Genomic DNA, 21,527 nt, shown 5'->3' with positions numbered 1-21,527 from the left:
GCGGCGCTTGCTTGATTGGCTCGGGGAAGCCAGGCGGCGGCAGCGCTGAGAAGACCAATCCCGGGCGGCTGAACCAAGGGCAAGCGCAGCGCGCGGGGCGAGCAGGAGAAAGTGTGCGGCGGCTGCGGCGCTTGAGAGGGCCGGCCCGGTCCAAGGGCGAGCGTCGCACACTTTCTCCCACTTGCCTAGGTGGCGACGGCGCTGAAGCGCCCAATCCCGTGTCGACCTGAGGGTGAACGCCCTCCGGCCGGCCCAGATCGACCCCCTCAGCGCCGCAACCGCCATGCGCTTTCTCCTGCTTGCCCCCATGTGCTGCACTCGCCCTCAGGCTGGCCCGGGATCAGCCGCCTCAGCGCCGCCACAGCCAAGGTGAGGGGAGAAAGCGGGGCTGCCGCCTCCTGCCTTCCACTTGGCGAACCAGAGCAGCGCATGGAAACGCCATTTACCTTTCCGCTTGGAGCAGTACCTGTTTATCTACTTGTACTTTCACGTGCTTTCGAACTGCTAGGTTGGCAGGAGCTGGGACCGAGCGACGGGAGCTCGCCCCATCACAGGGATTTGAACCGCCGACCTTCTGATCAGCAAGCCCTAGGCTCTGTGGTTTAACCCACAGCGCCACCTGCGTCCCTAGGGACCTTAATGTATCAGTTGATAATACCTACTTTGGCTGCAGCTGCTTAGAAAACAAAAGCTGATGTCAATAGTGAGTTATTCAGTGGAAAGTCAACATGTTATAGCAGTGAAAAAGGAAAATTCAATGTTGGAAATAATGTGGAAGGTATTTAATATAAAGGAAGTATCATAATGCCATTATACCAACCTGTAGTATAGCTTTGGACCACAGGGGACAATTCTGGTAAATTGATCTGAAAAAAGTGACTTCCAAGTATCCACTGGTGTGAGTAAACTGTGTAGGCCATTACCTTTACCTTGCTTGTGAAAATCTAGATACATCAAACTGGCTGCTGAACGAAACGCAGTGGACAGATTTTTTGTGTTGATCCAGCAAGGCTCTTCATATAAATGCACACAGCAATCACTCATCTTATTGGGGTGGGGGCAGGGGCGGGGCGGTGTTCCAATGGTAACATGTATACCCAAAAATTGTGTATGGTCAAACCCTTGGAGCTGCCCTGTGGCCAGCAGGTTGTGGGGAGTATGCTGAGTGGGCCTTGTCCTGTAAGTAAGGTAGAAAGTTAAAAGCTTTTTTGCATGCTTGGTCCACTTGGGTTATCCAGTGGGGAAAGGGCTTTTAAACTCACCACCTGACTTGGGACAAGAGGGGGCAGAGGCCTGCTTGCTCGGATGCTCCTGTGAGATCTTGCAGAGACTTGAATTGTCCCACGGGATCTCGCGAGGGTATTCCTTAGCCTTAGCCTTCAAGAGCTTCTGTGCCAAGTGAGCCTTTTCTGAGGCTCCCATAATTAGCTTGGGCAGCTTTGAAAACTCTGGGCCCCTCTTACATCACAGATATTATAACTAGTTATTGCTAGAAATGGTTTTTTTTTGGGGGGTGGGGCTAGTCGTTTTGTGGCTGTATTTGCAATGATGTGTTTTATATATATATAAATGAACTTGTCTGTCCATAGCAGCAATTAAAAGAGTGCAGCCTTTACCATCAGGATTTTCTCCCTTCTGTTGTTGATAAACAGCCCAGTTCCTACGATCACCTGGAGAAGAGCCGATGGAAAACAGATCCCCAAAAAAGCTCGGAGGCACAAATCAAGCAGCATCCTGGAAATCCCAAACTTTCAGCAGGAAGATGCTGGCCTGTATGAATGCGTGGCTGAAAATGTGAGAGGGAAGAACGTGGCCAGAGGCCAGCTGACGTTTTATGGTACCCTGATTATTTACTCACCTGTTTTTCATTATAGCTGAGGCCAAAATGTGGTAAATGCTTTGTTGCACTGTCAATGTTGATTTTTCTCTTCATATTTGTCTTGCAAATAGGACTGCTCAGCAAGTGTAATTTTATATAAAATAAAAACCTCTGAGACAGGCATATTGATTGAGGCTGGGAAGTGAGGGAGAAATGAAAATGTACGTTGTAAGAAGGAGATTGGTCTGGAAGATGTAAAACGCAGTTGTAAAGCAATTTATCTGTCTTTCTTCTGCTGCATCTAGAAGAAAAACCGCATGCTCTTCTGAAAAACGATGGCTGTTTTGGCCTCAGATTTAGAGTTTTCATTTCTGGCTAGTCTTTAATCTCAATTGCCCTTTTTTTCCTCTGTATCACACTGAATTTGGGACTCATTCTTGTGTAAAAGTAATTATGGGATTTTTTCTGTATATGTCCCTGCAGATTATATGAACAAGACTGATTTTTTTAATAAAATTCCTTCCAGTAGCACCTTAGAGACCAAATAAGTTTGTCATAGGTATGAGCTTTCGTGTGCATGCACACTTCTTCAGATTGGTATCTGGTATCTGGAAGGTTTTTTTTTTGTTTCGACTACGTCAGACCAACATGGCTACCTACCTGTAACAAGGACTGAAAAAGTTTGCATTACTACAGATCCTGTAAGGATTTGTTCTCTTCTTCCTCTCTTGAAAAGAGACTGAGGGTAATGTTGTGCATAGCAGTGCACCAGACGCTTTAGAGAAGGCAGTCGAGACTGAGTATGTGCAGCTTGGCCCCCCTCCTCTTGCCAAAAGAGAAGTAGGGTCATGCTCTCCCAATTGCAGAATGGTTTGCCTCCTCTAAAGTGGCTGTTGCAACTACTTTAAAGGTTGCAATTCACAGCACAATCCCCTTCACCTCTCCTGACAAGAGAACAAGGAGAGAGATCATGATTTCTCAACAAAGATAATTTTTTCAATGGATTCACTCTTTTTTTCCCCTTTGAAAACTGTTCCTCTACACATCCCCCCACAAAACGTCATATTTTGCTGCAACCCAGCCCCCTTCCCACCAAAAATCACTGAAACCCTGCTGCAAATCTTCACTCTAGACCTCTTTCTCCCCAGGTCCTGCCACCCCACCATAAAATGCCAATTAGCATGAGAGGGCCCAATTAGCATGAGAGGTCCCAACTATATTCTAGAGTTTTTTGGACCTAGCCAGTTCCAAGACTCCTTAAAGTTGTTGGGATAGTAGGCAGGAATGTCTGTGGCCAGGACAAATCTGGGCCTCTAGGGGTTTCTTGAACATCAGGTAGGCATATGAAAGAGGCTAGGGCCAGGCTTTACTTGGATCAAGTCACTTGGATGGAAAGAGGTTGCCTGGGATTTGTGAACACCTTTGCCCAGTATTGGCCTTGAGAAAACTGTTCAATTCCAGGTTACACCAGGTTCTGTGAAGAGGATAGGTGGAAAGAGTACTTTGGGTTTGATAACACCGAAGGAGTAGTTGCCACACTGTTCTCATGCTAATGCCATCTTCGGAAATCAGCCCAGAAAATACTGTATAAGCACGTATGCATGTGTTTCATTATGCAAATAGTATAATTAGGTTTGTTCTAGGCTAGCCAATGTGGCACCCTTCATTTGTTTATGGACTACAACTACCATCATCCCTGACCACTGAGTTCAACAATATCTGGAAAGAATCACATTGGCCCAGCTGTAGTTCCATCTAGGCCCATAGGAGTGGGTGCATCAATGCACTATTAAAGACTTGTGGTGGAAAAATTCCACAAGCAATTGGCGTGGGCTTTGCATGAATTAGCAGTGAAAGAACTTTGGAGCACTTAAAAGAAAGTAAAATTTACTGTGCTTGGTTAAAGAAGTTCAGTTGTTCCACATTTATTATATCTATATGACCTGCTTGATCCCCTTATGTGCCTCTTGGCCCGCCAAATAGTGGTCCAAGATGGGTACCAACCTTTATACCTACATACTGTGATGCTGACCTTATTAGACTGTAGCACTAAGTGATAATGTTTTCCATTCCCCCCCCCCATTATGCAACCGGAATGTATTCTCCTGTTGTTTGGAGCACTTTTCTTGGCATATCTTTAGCTCACAGTAGCAACAAAAGGTAGACAGAGCAGGTTCCTTAAGCATCTTAGATCTTCTCACGTCAGACTCCTCTCTGGATGTCTCCATGTCCTTGCTAATAAAAGTGCCCAATGCGCTATAAAAGAACTGTGATTTAGCTGTAATTCCTGTATTGCAGGGGGTTGGACTAGATGACCCTTGGGGTTCCTTCCAACTCTGCAGTTCTTCAATTCCATGAGCTCTCTGTCTTGGACTTATATGTGAGAGGCTTTCAGCGCCATTCCTAACCATACAGCATGGTGAAGCAACTTTTTCAGGTGCATACAGTGAACAAAGCAGAAACACAGCTAAGTGGTATACCATCAGAGTTCAAAGGCCACAACTGCTCCAGGTCTACCCCTTCCTCAGCAACACTACAGAGACCTACCGTAGCTGTCTGGAACTAACTCTATCCAGAGCCCCATCTCTTCTGAGGTGCCGTAAAATCGGTTTGTCCTTGCTGGGCTTCTCTTGATTGCTATCAGCCATGCTGCTTGCTATTTTCATCTTTCTACTTTTAATCATTTCTGCAAATCCTAGCTTCGTACTGCTCCTTTGCGCTGTCTCCCTTGTTGTTTTGGCAGTGTTTGGTGTGTTTATTAGTATCAATTACTAAACCTGCTGTGATTTGTGACCTTTTCCTTTTTAATACTTTTTCTTTATTCACATTAACAGAAACTTCGCTATCTTTCCCTTGATACCACTAATCCTGTTTCTTTCTCAAATGGATTTCTTAACTTTTCCCACACCTTGTGGCAAATCTATTCGGGGGGCGTGGCGTATTAAGCTGTGTTTTCCTCCATCTTGTGTGTTTTCCACTTTTGACAGTCCCACAAACCATCTTTGCTCTCCGTTTAACTTGCATAAGGTAAAAGGTAAAGGGACCCCTGACTGTTAGGTCCAGTGACTGAGGGAGCCAGCGTACAGCTTCTGGGTCATGTGGCCAGCATGACTAAGCCGCTTCTGGCAAACCAGAGCAGCACACGGAAATGCCGTTTACCTTCCTGCCAGAGCAATACCTATTTATCTACTTGCGCTCCATGCTTTTGAACTCCTAGGTTGGCAAGAGCAGGGACCGAGCAACAGGAGCTCACCCCGTCGCGGGGATTGGAGCCGCTGACCTTCTGATTGCATGTTGAGGTCCCTAAAACCACCCCTCAAAATAATTCACACCACAGACAGAATTTTTGTTTTGGGTTTTGGCATGAATTTGGCCACAACTTTATTAAAATACAAAATATGTGAGTGGTTGTGTAGGCATTGGTTCTCCAACTGCCCCCTAAGGACAGAACTAAACTAGCCTTGTCAACAAGGGGAAACCCTACAGGGAGAGACAGCGAGCCGGGTGCTTGGCCCTCCCCTCAGTCTCCTAGGGGCTCTGGCATGGCCCTGGCCCCCAACCGGAGGTTACGGACACTGCATATCGAGCCCCTGTATTCCTGACCGGAATTTCCCCAACACTCAGGCATTAATTTGAGGTGCCAACACAGTCAACAAGACCCCTCATACAACCAAAATAACCAATGCCTAACGGCCAACCTTACAAGTTGTGACTATCTGCTATGCAGTAGGCAAAAAACAGATGGCACCAGCCAATCAGCCAAATGGAAAAATTCCTACCGGGCCCCTGCCAAGCAGACAACCCCATGATAGGCACAGAAGGTCAACACAGAGGCCTAAACATAGGGAGGGAGGGAGGGTGATCCGAAGAACGCGGCCAAGAGCCAAGAGGAGGAACAAATCACGTGCTTGCCTTTTATACCCCTCGCTGTCCCTCAGAAATTGAAACATGCTTTTCTCCCCAACAACAGCCCGGGTCCAATCAGAACGGTGGCCAACTCATAGCCCCCACCCCAGCAACTCAGGGGTAGTTTGTTAGGCCCCCACCGCAACACGTGCTCTCCATGAAGGAGAACCCGCATTGCCAAGCCCTAGGCTTTGTGGTTTAACCCACAGCGCCACCCATAGTACTGTTATTTATCACCTTCCTTGTTCCTGTTACCCTTTCTCTCACTTTCTGAATCATGGCTTACTTCCCCACCCCACCCCACCCCTTTCCTCCTCTGTTCCATTGAGTAAACATTGTTTACTGAGAATACCATGTTCAAGGAGGGTTAACCTCCCTCCACCCATATAAGTGTGCATGTATGGATGCCACTTTTGGATTCATCAACAATGTATTCTCTTTTGATCTAAGGATCCTCATCTAAGGATCCTGAGCATTCATCAGATCAGCCTTTCCCAACCTTTCATTTTTAGGTGTTGTTAAACTACAGTTCCCACCATCCTTTGCCATTGACCATTCTGACTAGGGGTGATGGGGGTTATAGTTCATCAGCATCAGAATACACTAAGGTTTGGATCTGTCTCTTAATCAACTTTGATTTCTTTTTACACTTATAAGTTGGTTCACGCTTGTACTTAAATGAAAAGGCAACTGATTAATTCTATAAAGGTAATAAAATTAAATAATGCAGGCCAGAACAGAATCATGTTGACAGTGCACAGTAGCACTGGCTACATTTTTTTTTTATTTCATAAAATTTATATACAATTTAATTGTATATATTTCTTTAAAATCCTCAAAGTGGGTTACAAGCGGGTAAATATGTTTCCCTTGCAGTATCAGCTTTATATTCCTGTATTTTACTTTTAAAAGTTAACCTTGTCTAGAGGTGATGCCCCACTAGCCTGCTGTAAAAGGCAATCAGTGTATAACTTGGGAGTGTTCTGTTATAGGAATAACTTGACTTCAGCTGCCTTTTAACTCTGAAAATGCAAACCACAAAAATGTCCCCCAGGTTTCATCAAAATAGCCATTCCAGACATGTCATTGTGAAAGCAGCTTGTCATAAGATCTCATATAATATCCTGCATTAGTGACAAAAGCTGAATGGTAACATCTTTAATCTTTCTTTTTTTAATGAAAGAAATATATACAATAGGGAGGGGAAAACTGCAATGCTGGCATTGTTTTTCCAAGTTGTTTCTACTGGGTCAAAAGTTCACATTCAAAGAAAGGAACACTCGAACATATTTGATATGGAAAATCAAACTTGTCACTAACAGCCTTTCTCTGTGAAATGTTCTATCATAATGCATCCCTGGAGATTAAAATCTGGCTCTAACAGTGTTACTCTTTTAAACTGAGTTACCTGCCTCTGTGAATAGCAAAGAAAGCAAAGGAAGATGAAATTCAAATTTGCCTGCTTGCTGCAGATAAACCAGACTATCTTTTTTTTGTCACCAACCATATTATTCAGCACTCGGTAAAGTTGTTGAAAGAGGTTTGCTTGTTTGTCGCTGTAATGCTGACTCTAGTTTTCTTTTGCGTGTATATATATATATATATATATATATATATATATATATATATATATAATCAGTGGCATCAACATGCTTTATGTTCAGCCTCTTTTCCTCCACCTCAGTTGTACAGTTTCATAGTTTAGCCTAGTAGCATGTGTGCAGGGGAAGCAAGTTAATAACATTGGTACACTTTAATCATCTTGGGATAGTGTGAGGAAGGAGGGCACGGACTCTTTTAAAACTGGCCAGGAGCTTTTGTTATTGTCTCTCTGCTTGGAAGATGGAAGAAAATTCCTGTTTGCTTCTGCTGCTTCAGAAGCCACAAGAGGGCCCAGACCTGATTGAAATGTAGAAACCTGCTTTGTTTATCCCCTGATTGTCTTGCAAATATATACCGTAATGCCACCTGGAAGAGAGCACTTAAAAGACAGAGAGGCCTCTGGTATCTATGACAAACTTTAGAGCTGTTTTGTGTCCCTGGTTGCTTCTGGTTAAAATCATAGTTGCTATTACAAGTTTCTGCAGGTGGTAAAGAGGTTTCACTTGGGGAGGTGAGATTTTCAGCAAAGTTCAAAGACCCACTCCTAGCTATATTTGAAATTAAATTGTGAATGTGTATCCCTCATACTTCTTTTAGCACCTCACAATAACTAGTAATGTTATAAACATGGTTCAAAGTATTAAGAATGTAAATCTGGTCCAGTAGCACTCTTCTTAAGTTCAGTATCCTGTTGCCAATAGTGGGCAACCAGACACCTACAGGAAACCCATAATGTCCCATAAGCAGGACATGAAGGCAAAAGCCCTACCCCTTTCATGCCCTCCAATAAATAGTACTCAGAAGGTACTGCTTCTGAACATAAGGTAAAGGGACCCCTGACCATTAGGTCCAGTCGTGACTGACTCTGGGGTTGCGCGCTCATCTCGCATTATTGGCCAAGGGAGCCGGCGTATAGCTTCCAGGTCATGTGGCCAGCATGACAAAGCCACTTCTGGCAAACCAGAGCAGCACATGGAAACGCCGTTTACCTTCCCGCTATAGCGGTTCCTACCGTGTTTCCCCCTTTTTAATACGTAGTCATAAAGTAAGCCAGGGCAGCAATTTTAAGCATTTGCGAAAGATAAGCCATACCCCGAAAATAAGACATAGTGTATCTCCATGCCTGCAGCAGCGCGGGCGGAGAGCTGAGCCAGCGGCCGGGCCTCTGTTGCTTCTAGCCCAGTTTCTAGTTTCTAGCCCAGCAGCTTGGAGCACCCAGGAGCACCGGAGCCAGCGGCCCTGCCTCTGCCTGGCCGAGGAGGCCTGCTGTTCCGCCGCCCGGAACCGGCTGCTGGAGCGCGCGGAGCGCCCAGCAGCCCCGGAGCCGAGCGCCAGAGCAAGCGGCCTCAGCTCCATCCAGCCGCCGCCGTCCCGCCGCGCGGAAACGGCTGCTGGAGCGCACGGAGCGCCCAGCAGCCCCGGAGCCGAGCGCCAGAGCAAGCGGCCTCAGCTCCATCCAGCCGCCGCCGCCCCGCCACCCGGAAATGGCTGCTGGAGCGCGCGGAGCGCCCAGCAGCCCCGGAGCTGAGGGCCAGAGCCAGCGGCCTCGCCTCCACCCGGCCGCCGACGCTCCGCCGCCCCGCCGCCCGGAAACGGCTGCTGGAGCGCGCGGAGCGCCGAGCAGCCCCGGAGCTCAGCGCCAGAGCCAGCGGCCTCGCCGTCGCCGTCCCGCCGCCTGGAAACGGCTGCTGGAGCGCGCGGAGCGCCCAGCTGCTCAAAGCGCCCAGCAGCGCTCAGACAGCCCAGCAGCATGGCGCGCAGTGCCCAGCAGTGCCCCGAGCCAGCAGCCTGGCCCGGCCAAGAAGACCTTAAGGTGCTGTAAAAACTGTAATAACGTAAAAAAAATAAGACATGCCACCAAAAATAAGCCACCCTGTGGTTTTTTGAGGGAAAAAAGCAATAAGACGGTGTCTTAAAATGTGGGAAACACGGTATTTATCTACTTGCATTTTGATGTGCTTTCGAACTGCTAGGTTGGCGGGAGCTGGGACCAAGCAACGGGAGCTCACCCCGTCACAGGGATTCGAACCGTCAACCTTCTGATCAGCAAGCCCTAGGCTCAGTGGTTTAGCCCACAGCGCCAGCTGGGTCCCTACTTCTGAACATGTTGTTGTTTAGTCGTTTAGTCGTGTCCGACTCTTCGTGACCCCATGGACCATAGCACGCCAGGCACTCCTGTCTTGCACTGCCTCCCGCAGTTTTGTCAAACTCATGTTCGTAGCTTCGAGAACACTGTCCAACCACCTTGTCCTCTGACGTCCCCTTCTCCTAGTGCCCTCAATCTTTCCCAACATCAGGGTCTTTTCCAAGGATTCTTCTCTTCTCATGAGGTGGCCAAAGTATTGGAGCCTCAGCTTCACGATCTGTCCTTCCAGGGAGCACTCAGGGCTGATTTCCTTAAGAATGGATAGGTTTGATCTTCTTGCAGTCCATGGGACTCTCAAGAGTCTCCTCCAGCACCATAATTCAAAAGCATCAATTCTTCGGCGATCAGCCTTCTTTATGGTCCAGCTCTCACTTCCATACATCACTACTGGGAAAACCATAGCTTTAACTATACGGACCTTTGTCGGCAAGGTGATGTCTCTGCTTTTTAAGATGCTGTCTAGGTTTGTCATTGCTTTTCTCCCAAGAAGCAGGCGTCTTTTAATTTCGTGACTGCTGTCACCATCTGCAGTGATCAAGGAGCCCAAGAAGGTAAAATCTCTCACTGCCTCCATTTCTTCCCCTTCTATTTGCCAGGAGGTGATGGGACCAGTGGCCATGATCTTGGTTTTTTTGATGTTGAGCTTCAGACCATATTTTGCGCTCTCCTCTTTCACCCTCATTAAAAGGTTCTTTAATTCCTCCTCGCTTTCTGCCATCAAGGTTATGTCATCTGCATATCTGAGGTTGTTGATATTTCTTCCGGCAATCTTAATTCCGGCTTGGGATTCATCTAGTCCAGCCTTTCGCATGATGAATTCTGCATATAAGTTAAATAAGCAGGGAGACAATATACAACCTTGTCGTACTCCTTTCCCAATTTTGAACCACTCAGTTGTTCCATATCCAGTTCTAACTGTAGCTTCTTGTCCCACATAGAGATTTCTCAGGAGACAGATGAGGTGATCAGGCACTCCCATTTCTTTAAGAACTTGCCATAGTTTGCTGTGGTCGACACAGTCAAAGGCTTTTGCATAGTCAATGAAGCAGAAGTAGACGTTTTTCTGGAACTCTCTTGCTTTCTCCATAATCCAGCGCATGTTTGCTATTTGGTCTCTGGTTCCTCTGCCCTTTCGAAATCCAGCTTGCACTTCTGGAAGTTCTCGGTCCACATACTGCCTAAGCCTGCCTTGTAGAATTTTAAGCATAACCTTGCTAGCGTGTGAAATGAGCGCAATTGTGCGGTAGTTGGAGCATTCTTTGGCACTGCCCTTCTTTGGAATTGGGATGTAGACTGATCTTCTCCAATCCTCTGGCCATTGCTGAGTTTTCCAAACTTGCTGGCATATTGGGTGTAGATATTGCATATAACCATCTTGGCTGAAAGCCATTAATACCCTTTTAAATCTACTTGATCTAGTAGCCCTCACCAACCTTTGTGGCAGCAAATTTCATAAATGAATTATAGGTTGCATGAAAAAATGCTTAATTTATATGTCCTAAATCTCCTGCCAGTTTCATTGGATGACCCAAGTTCTATTATTATGAGAGAGAAATGTATTTCTCAACACCATGCACCAGTTGCCTTTTTCCAAACTAAAAGCCACTTAGGCTTAAGTCCGGGGACACTTCCCCTATGGTTAGTTCCATAATCAACTGTTCCGGGACACCATATTTTAGGGTGTTCTAGGAATTCTACCTCTTTCTTGTGACTCTGTATGAGGCTAATTGAAGTCAGCCATCATTACAACATTTTCTTCTCCATCTCAAGATTCCTTCAGTTTTTTGGTCAACTATGTCCTTAGTACACAATTATTTTTGTGACTGGTGTTCCCACTCACAGAGATTCTGTGAAAAAGTATTTTCCTTTTAAGTATTCTAGCTCTCAGCCAGTTACCAAACCTAATGTTCTGTAATAGTAAGGATCCATTACTGTCAAATTGGTTACTGTATATGGTTTTATATTGTCCTTCCTTTTATATGTTTTTGTTGAACTGTCAGAACTGAAAAGGGAAGGTTCCTCCAAGCAGGCAAAGCTTTGTATCCTCATCTATACTGTGCATCTGAAAAAAACGTACACTAACCTCAACTCTATTTTTAGTCTGCCTGAACACAGAATTTAACCTTGGTGATCCCTTGCAATAAAGTAAAGGTTTCATTCTATCTCATTTAGAAGTACAATAGAGCCTCTTATGAGGCTTATGGGAACTATCTGAGCTAATTCTAAAAGAGCTGATCCTGATCTTGCAAAACAGCATCAGAGTACCGTGTTTCTCATATTATAAGACATGTCTTATATTTATTTTTTCCTCAAAAAAACACACTATGGCTTATTTTCAAGGGATGTCTTATTTTTTTCCTCCTCCTCCTGCCGCGGCCGGCATTGCTGCTGCTCCTATCACTATGTCTTATTTTCGGGGTATGGCTTATATTCCTTGAATGCTTAAAAATCCTGCTATGGCTTATTTTATGGGGATGCCTTAAAATATGAGAAACAGGGTAATGAAGTTGTTTGAATTGCTGTGGTTTAAAATATATATTCCAAAGGGGGAAAGGAAACAATTATATCTCTGGCTATAGTTTCACAAAAGTCAGTGTGGTTCATTCCTCACTCCTTTGGTGTGAACATGTGTGTGATAAGAATATGCAACATTATGAGGTGTGACTGGTATAATGAAATTTCCTGCCCTGCTTACAAAGATGCATATAGACTGAGACATTGTGAAGCAATCAAAAACTTGGAAAATGTTGGGTTTTTTTAGTAGGTTTACATTGTTGGCAGGCCTAGTTTTACCGAAGTAGCCAAAAGCTTTCCTGATGATATCCATGGATCTAGTGAAAGTTTCCATTTCAGTTATTACTGGGTCTGCAATGCAGTTAAAGGAATTTTAATTATTGAATCAATAGATTTTTATTCAGTTAACCAAACAAATCTGTCAATTCAGTTTTGCATAAGATTGCATTTACATAAAGCTAGGTAAAAGGTAAAGGGACCCCTGACCATTAGGTCCAGTCGTGACCGACTCTGGGGTTGCGCGCTCATCTCGCATTATTGGCTGAGGGAGCCGGCGTACAACTTCCAGGTCATGTGGCCAGCATGACAAAGCCACTTCTGGCAAACCAGAGCAGCACATGGAAACACCGTTTACCTTCCCGCTGTAGCGGTTCCTATTTATCTACTTGCATTTTGACGTGCTTTCGAACTGCTAGGTTGGCAGGAGCTGGGACCAAGCAACGGGAGCTCACCCCGTCACAGGGATTCGATTAAAATGCAAATACAATATTAACTCAGCATTCATTGGATTACCTTTGTCCCCACACTCTGATACTATTTCTCCAGGAAGGATCAAGGTGTCATGTGCATGATTCCTAATTTTTATCAATAATAATAATAATAATAATAATAAATTTTATTTGTACCCCACCCTCCCCAGCCAGAGCCGGGCTCAGAGCAGCTAACATCACATAAATAACACAGTATACATAAAAACAGTATACATAATTAATTCAGACAAATCAAAATCTGGACAAACGTCACTTATCAGGTTAAGATTGAGTGGTTAATACTTTAACTATCTTTAGCATCTGAATACTTTAGCATCTGGTATTCATAGATATATGTCTTATTGTTTACTGTCATGATTAGGCAACAGCATACAAATTCACTTGCTATATATGACAGCAAAGATGCATCTGGTATCCCAACAATGGCAAATCAGGAACTTCCAATGATCGGCCCTCTACACAAGATGCCGCTGGGTTGTTAAGACATAAGACATCTTATTTCAGTGCCTTTCTCTCTCTCTCTCTCTCTCTCTCTCTCTCTCTCTCTCTCTCTCTCTCTCTCTCTCTCTCTCACACACACACACACACACACACACACACACACCTTTCCCCTTACAAGAAAAGATTGACAGCAATGCACATGACCAGCAGGACACATAGACACACAAAAGCAGGAGACATGCATGTTGATGCATCCATTCTCCCCCTGCTAACATTAGGAAACAAGGGAGCTTATCAGAGCTAAAGAAAGAGATGGAGCAATACACACATATCTCACACACACACACAGTCACACACAAGACCCCTCATGTTGAATGACTGCACACACAGACATACACAGCACAGTATAGCATCCTGTTCCCAGCTATAGCCAGATAGATGCATAAGCCACCCACTTGTATCCTATATAATAATATGCAAGTGTCTCTTCCGTGTGTCCCTGGGTTACTGCGCATGTGCCCCAGGGACACAGGGATTGGACAGCAGAGACAGCACGTGCGCACTCTCCCCCCCGCCTCCTCCAACCGCCGCTCCCGGCCGGACACCGCCTCACTGCAGGGCACGTCAGGGAAGCAAGGGTGGAGGCCGGCGGAGACCTCCTCCTCACAACCCTCCCTGGCCCGTAAGAGGAGCGGCGGGAGGCCGCGAAGCAGCGGCAGCGAGGTAGGCATTTGTGTCCCGCGTCCTTCCTGTCGGCGGCTGGGGGGCAGGAACGGAAAGCACTGCTTTCTCCTCCTCCGTTCCTGCCCCCCTGCCGCCGACAACAAGGACAGGTCCCAGGGTTCGGAGAAGCGCTGCGCAAGCGCTTCTCCGAACCCCAGGATTCTAGCGCCCGTTATTGAACGGGCTGAAATACACTAGTATACAATAATATACAATAATAGTCTTGAAGAGTAATATACAAGAGTATATACAATAATAGTCTTTAGAAGAGTTTCCATGTGTCCTCTTTTTCCAGAACACATCCTCTTTTCCAGGGGTAAAATTTCTGTCCAGGTGGATTTTTTTCAATTTGCCAAAATGCCTCTGGCCATATTTTCTGGATGAGACATAGACCTACGGTAACTGGTGGCTGAAGACTTGCTTTCCTCTTCTCTTCTCCTGCCCCACTCAGCAATACATCACAGCTTCTATAGCCTACAAATAGTAGGGGTATTTAAAATGAGAGTCGTCAAAGCATCCTCTGTTTTCGCTCTTCAAAATATGGCAACTCTGAATTCATGGAGGTGAAGACTACCAGTGGTTATTAGCTATGATGGCTATGCTCTCCCTCCACTGCTGGAGACAGCAATGCCTTTAAGTACCAGTTGCTGGAAACAATGGGAAAGGGAGAGTGTTCTGCTCCCTTGTTTCCCACAGGCATCCAACTGGCCACTGAGAACAGGATGCTGAACTAGATGAGCCACTGGCCTGATCCAGCAACCTCTTCTTATGACTTCTCAGTAGTGAAGTGAAATTATATATTTCACTTATTCAGCAATAAGTGAAATATATAATGATAAAAATAAATGTTTACAACTTCTGGGTATATGACTCAAAGGCATATATGTCGTCGTGATTTGTGGGGAAAAACAAAATCACTGAAGCTGATAATACGTACTTTTTTATTTTATAAAATTTAATTTTTGGACCCAAGGACATGAGTTGTAATAGTGCTTTTATAGACAAGGATGCCTATTATTGTACACTTCACACTTGCTGGAAAATAGCCTTGGACTGAAGAATGCATGTTTTGACAAGCAACTTCAGGTAGCTCTTTGAATCCATAGATTATCTTGCTCTGTGCAGATCTTTTTGTTGTCTCTAGAATTGTCCTTTATAATACTGAAGAAGTACGGCGATATAAGCTTTGTGTGATGCTAAATCTGTCAGTTGTAGTGTGTTGCTTTCTTATTAAAGAAAACCTGGGGCGTATCCTATTTATTACGTTTGTCAATCTGTTTCTCTCTCACCCCACCCTATCCCACCCCACTTCTGAATCTCTTTAAGTCTTATTTTCTTGGCATATTTAAGTTTCTGAGCTAAGGTTCCTCAGCTTTCTTTTTTCTAAATCTGGGATAATCTGTACTGTACATTTGGAATTCAGCTGCCATTAACTTTAGTTCTTATTACAATTAATTCACCCAAAGGAGCCTGAACTATTCAAATAGATCCTTGCTGCTTGTTCCTTGTTGGATTTATCAGGACGCGGGTGGCGCTAGAGCCTAGGGCTTGCCGATCAGAAGGTCGGTGGTTCAAATCCCCACGACGGGGTGAGCTCCCGTTGTTTGGTCCCAGTTCCTGCCCATCTAGCAGTTCGAAAGCATGTCAAAGTGCAAATAGATAAATACCGTAGGTACTGCTCGGGCGGGAAGGTAAATGGCGTTTCTGTGCACTGCTCTGGTTCACCAGAAGCGGCTTAGTCATGCTGGCCACATGACCCAGAAGCTGTATGTGGACAAATGCCAGCTCCCTCGGCCTATAGAGCGAGATGAGCGCCGCAATCCCAGAGTCATCAGCAACTGGACCTAATTCTCAGGGGTACCTTTACCTTTACCTTTTTAATGCTGATAGCAGAGATGGATTTAAAAGTAGCAGCAGCATGTTGGTATTCAACCTGACACTTCTTGTTTATCAAGCTTTTGCTGCTTAATTCTACCCTTGCAAACCTTCCTCTGATCTCATCTAAACCCCTGGGGGATTTTAAAAGTGGTTGTCCTTTGTTGAAGAAATCTGAAATTGTTTTATCTGATTATAGGGAGACACAGCATTGTAAAATACCCAGGTTCATAGAGACCTCTGCTGGCATAGAACATACATATTTCTTTAAGCTTTGGACAATTGTGTGTGCAGATTTCAGTCACTATTCATTATGCTCAATTATCTATTGGACTCAGAAGCTTCTATACGGGGCTCACAGTAGTTTGCCATTCCAGGGACAGTTTAGCTGTCTAGTTTCTCTGATGTGGCAGGCTGAGATGTCCCCAGAACATTCACTGTCACTTGTGTTTGTTATCTGAACACAAAGTAATAGCAGTCTTATAAACTTGAAATATATCTCTTTGGAGGCTACAGGGGGGAAACATCCCCTGGGAGACTGTTTTAAGTTCCACTTATTTCCCTAAGTTAAATAAGTGGTTAAATCTATTTCATTGCAATTAATGGGACACATAATATCCTTAGCTTTGGCTGGATTACGCTCATATATTTTCCTCTCAAATATGTTGCATGGGGATATTAGGGTGTTTCTATCTATCCCCTAGTTTGAATGAATGGTATTCATGGTTTACTCAGGGTAGACCCATTGAAATTAATAGGCCTAACTTAGTTAAGGTGACTTCTCTGAGTAAAAATTGGTTGAATACCACCCACTGTCTACAGAGCGTGGAACAAGATGGAAAATTAATTCTGATTTCTCATAGTTTGCACATTGAAGCACTTTAGATTTGAGAGTAGACCTAAGTGCTTATGGTTTCTGCAGGTTGGAATTTGATGCATGTAGTTTGCCACACATATAGGGTATATTTGTTTTCTTAGGTACAAACATATTTGATATCCGGACTGGGCTGCATATTTATTCTCCTATCTGGCAGGTCATTATGCTAAAGAAACATACAGCTTTCCTTATACTGCTAATAGGGAGCACATATACACTAATAATGGTTTACAAGGTTAGCTGATATAGATTCTCCAAAGGATATTGGGAATTGTAGCTTAGTGCCAGTTCTGAGAATTGTGATTTTCACAAACCCTTTGAGCCCTCAGTTTCAGGGTTTCCTGGGAGAAGGGGATATCTATTAGTTGGCAGTCTATATATGCCCAGTTGAGCACATTTAAACCAATGAGTACACTGAATTAATGCAATGGGGGAAGCCATGAAGCTAAAGCATTATTGCTACTAATATCTGCAAAAAGGAAAAAAATCTTTCCTTATAGATCCAATTCACTTTCAAGAACAGACAATGACATGATATTTGAATGCGGTATTATATAAATGTGTATGTTAGGAAGAAAGGCATTTGAAGGTTAATGGCACACAGAAAAGAAACACTTGCTTAAGAAGAGTGTTGCTGTCTTCCTTGCAGCTCCTCCAAACTGGATTCAGAAAATAAGCGATGCTCATGTGGCCATGGAAGAAAGCATATACTGGGAATGTAAGGCAAATGGGAGACCGAAGCCTTCTTACAGCTGGCTAAAGGATGGCGAACTGCTTCTCCCTCAGGTATGAGTAATATTCAGGCTTGGTGTCCTTGGTGCTTTTGAGTTGGGTGACAAAACTTGAAAGGATTTGTTGTGAAGTGGTGACCTTTTTCATCTCTGTATAGTTTGTTGCTGTTGAGGAAAAAGAAATTAATGGAACCAAGTGGCCTTAAAATTCCATCTGTCCCATTGCAGACTTCCTTCCCTGCTGAGTGAATGTCACAGAATCACCTTGAGCTTTCCTTGTAGTTAAAACAATGACACTTCAAGCCATACTTTTCAAAGGCAGAAATTACCCTCAGGCACCTAATTCCCAGCCAAATGTTCAATGGAAGTTAGGCATTTAAGTCCCACTTTCTGCCTTTGACAAGCGTTTCTCTGAATCAACTGGAACTTAGAAGCTGTGGGACTCATTTCCAGAGGACATTTGCTATGAGAAGAAGGGTACATAAAATGGTTGTATATTTTTATACTCTGTACAACTCTGTAGGGGAAGGAAAAGTAATAATAGAAACGCTAGTTAAGGTGTAAGTGTGAACTGTGAAAAGAGTGAATGGGAATATACTTACTCAGGCTGTATAGAACACCTTCCCTCCATTTCCATTTTTGAGCTTCTAATTTTTAATTGAACTTTATGGGAGGTAAACAAGCCCTCTGGTCTGTAATAGTAACCCCATTCAACTTCTTCAGATCTCTGCTAGAGCTGACAACAAGGGAGTTGACCTACCATTAGCAGTGGCAGAATGAACTGCCTAAAGATTAATGATCTATGGAAAAGGAGGAAATCTCATTAGCACCCTTTCCATTCCATGTCTCACCAGAGGAGATCCTTTCAGGCCTTGAATGTCTCAATTATATAGGGCATATAGATATATAGGCAAACTAGGCAAATTATTCACTCTCCGTTATCAGAGTGACCAGCTTTTTATTTTTTTTAACCTGCCCTTTGATGAGTTGCCTAGATTCAATCAAGCTCTAGTAAAGATTATGCAAACATAAATTGCAACCCCACAGCCAAGTAGAAAGTCAGTCAGTTTTTTAAAAAAATTATATTAGTTATATGTTTCGTTGTTAAAAGTACACCCAAATGCATAATGTACACAATGCTGTACTGATTAAAACTGATAACATGAGTTCCATATCCGTAGGCTGACAAATGATTGCAGGGTCTTTTGTTCCACATGCTAATTTCACTTGCTTCATGCTGGTCACTACCAGTAGCAAATGGTCTTGAACTTAAATCACATTAGACTAAAGTAAGGATCGTTAAATGATTAACATTTACATCTTTAGGGCTTAGGGGTTTTTGATTTTTGTTTTAATTCTGGTGGGGTGAACTGCATACAATAGCTTTGCAAGACTGAATGTGATTACTATTCCCATTAACCTTCAAGGGAGCTGAAAGCTAATAGTTCTGCTGTTCCAAATCTTCTGAAGAACTTGCCTGGCATGATTAAACCATAACACACTACAGGACAGAAGCAGTATTGGATGCAAGTTTATGAAGATACTATTAATCTAAATTGGGGAGAGGCTGATATACTGTTTAAATGGCATTTATCAACTATGATATTGGTTTCCTCCATTCAGCAATTAATACAATATACAGTGGTGCCTCGCTAGACGAATTTAATTCATTCCATGGGTCTTTTCTTATAACGAAAAATTCGTCTAGCGAATCCCATAGGAATGCATTGAAATATTTTTGAAATATTTTTTGCCCATAGGAATGCATTAATTGAATTTCAATTCATTCCTATGGGAAACCGCGATTCGCTAGACGAATTTTTCATAAAACGAATTCGTCTAGCGAGGCAACCTCCGCTAGAAAAAAACCTTTCGTTAAGTGGAAATTTCGTTAAGCAGGGCATTCGTTAAGCGAGGCACCACTGTAAATGGTTTATCAATAGATGACATCATGTAATTTGTTCATAAACTTGCATTTTTAGCACCAAAGTTTATTCCCCCCCCCCCCCCGACAGGTTAAAATAAATGATATGATTGCAGCAATGTATAAATTCTAAATATTAGCTTTTCAAAATTGTGTTGTGCCTTTTGCTATTTTGCAGGAAAGAATCTTGATAGAACATGGGACGCTCACCATCACCAGTGTGAACCTATCAGACACCGGCATGTATCAGTGTGTGGCAGAAAATAGACATGGGACCATCTATATCAGCGCAGAACTGAGCGTAATTGGTGGGCTCCTTTTACTTAACAAATACTGAAAAATATGTGTTAGCCTGTTTTGCTGCCTCTAATGAAGTCCACAAATAACTAATATTTATTTTTTTATCAGAATTCATATCAGTCTAGGCAAAAAGCCCACTCAGAGCAGCTTGAGCCCTTGTCACAATGACTGTCTGCATACATGAACAAGTCATAAACACTTCATATTTGCGGTCATCATCAATCATCATCATTTTGCTTTAGCTGTTACAAATACATACTTTTGAGGGGAGAGGATAGATGATTTTATGCATAGTCTAGTACAGGCACCCCCAAACTTCGGCCCTCCAGATGTTTTGGACCACAGTTCTCATCTTCCCCGACCACTGGTCCTATTAGCTAGGGATCATGGGAATTGTAGGCCAAAAGATCTGGAGGGCCGCAGTTTGGGGATGCCTGGTCTAGTACAAGAATTTGGTGGTCAAATTGTTCAGTTGCTTAGAGCATGGTGCTGATAACAACAAGGTTTCAGGTTCAATCCCCATATGGGATAACTGCATGTTCCTGCATTGGACTAGATCAGGGGTTGTCAACCTGGTCCCTACCGCCCACTAGTGGGTGTTTCAGAATTTCCATCAAGCACTGATGGGCGGTAAATAAGTTTTACCAGCAAGAAAGATGCATTAGTGGGCGGTAGGTATAACAAGGTTGACTACCCCTGGACTAGGTGATCCTCAGGGTCCCTTCCAACTCTATGATTCTATGAATGATTCTATGAACTTCAGGGCACACAGGCATATTACAGAGGATTATGGGGAAATGTTCTAGGACAGGGCTTGACAGATTTCATTTTTGCAAGATCTTAATACAACGTTGAGGCACATTAGCCAGATTCAAGTGCAACAGAAACCCGGGGAGGGGGGGCAGAGAACAGGCACTTTTTTGCCCTGGAAATCATTTTCAGTATCAATACTGAACTTACTGCTCCTCGTTCCCCCCACCCCACAACCACGCTTTCTTAATTTCAGCAGCCTAACTTAAGAAAGGATCTTATTATCGGCCAGAAACTCTTACATATCTGTAATACTAGCCATTGCTAGTATTGCTAGTTTTGTCCAGTATAAACATCACTAAGTATTAACTGTATGTGTTATAAAAAGAACATTCTGCATTTTTGTGTGAAAAATTTATAAACAGATTGATCAAGAAAAGTAGTGTCCAATAGGCTAGGATTTCTTGGCTTGGTAGAGCTGGTTCTTATTTTCTCCTGTGCATCCATATCCAAGCTGTTAGGTCCAACTGGAACTTTAGACATGAGGAAGGGCTATAGCAGGGGTCCCCAGACTAACCGCGGGCCGCATATGACCCAAAGGCCTCTTTTATCCGGCCCACGACGACCCCCGCCGCCTGCTGCCACCACCTGTTCTTAGCGGCATGGTGGCGCGCTTCTGGGTCGACCCGGAAGTGCACTGGAAATAACGTTTGTGTGCTTGCACAAACATCCTTTCCGGTGCACTTCTGGGTCGGGGGAGGCCCATGCGCATGCACACAAACAATTTTTGGCGCTTTTTTCGACCCGGAAGCGCGCTGTCGCGCCTGTAAGAGTGTGTGCGCATGCGCACAGCTGTGCACTCCCCCACCCTCCGGCCCGCCGCGCGATCGGCACGGTGGGCACCGGCCCGAAGCCAGGTAAGTTTGGGGACCCCTGGGCTATAGCTTGCTTCAGTCCCTGGCATCTTCAGGCAGGACTGGGAAAGTCTCCTATCTGAAGTGCAGGCAATACTGAGCTAGATGGGCTCATGTAATCATAGAATTGTAGAGTTGGAAGGCATCCTGTGGGTCATCTACTCCAACCCACTTCAATGCAGAAATCACAACGATCATATTTGACAGATGACCATCCAACCTCTTCCTTAATATC

At 44.2% G+C, this 21,527-nt stretch overlaps 1 protein-coding gene across 1 annotated transcript in view; it reads left to right on the top strand.

Annotated features, from left to right (window-relative positions):
* LOC118080810 (contactin-4) overlaps positions 1 to 21,527 on the top strand; it is a 514,415-nt gene that overhangs the window by 399,470 nt on the left and 93,418 nt on the right. The window contains exons 10-12 of the mRNA XM_035106605.3: positions 1,653 to 1,837; positions 17,323 to 17,459; positions 19,507 to 19,636. Coding sequence (XP_034962496.2) covers positions 1,653 to 1,837; positions 17,323 to 17,459; positions 19,507 to 19,636 — 452 coding nt within the window. The remainder of the gene's footprint in view (positions 1 to 1,652; positions 1,838 to 17,322; positions 17,460 to 19,506; positions 19,637 to 21,527) is intronic.

The sequence above is a fragment of the Zootoca vivipara genome, chromosome 2 (genome assembly GCF_965207765.1).
Source record: "Zootoca vivipara chromosome 2, rZooViv2.hap1.1, whole genome shotgun sequence".
Classification (NCBI taxonomy): Eukaryota; Metazoa; Chordata; class Lepidosauria; order Squamata; family Lacertidae; genus Zootoca; species Zootoca vivipara.
Note: the sequence above shows the minus strand (reverse complement) of the source record. Positions and strands in the feature narration are given on the sequence as shown.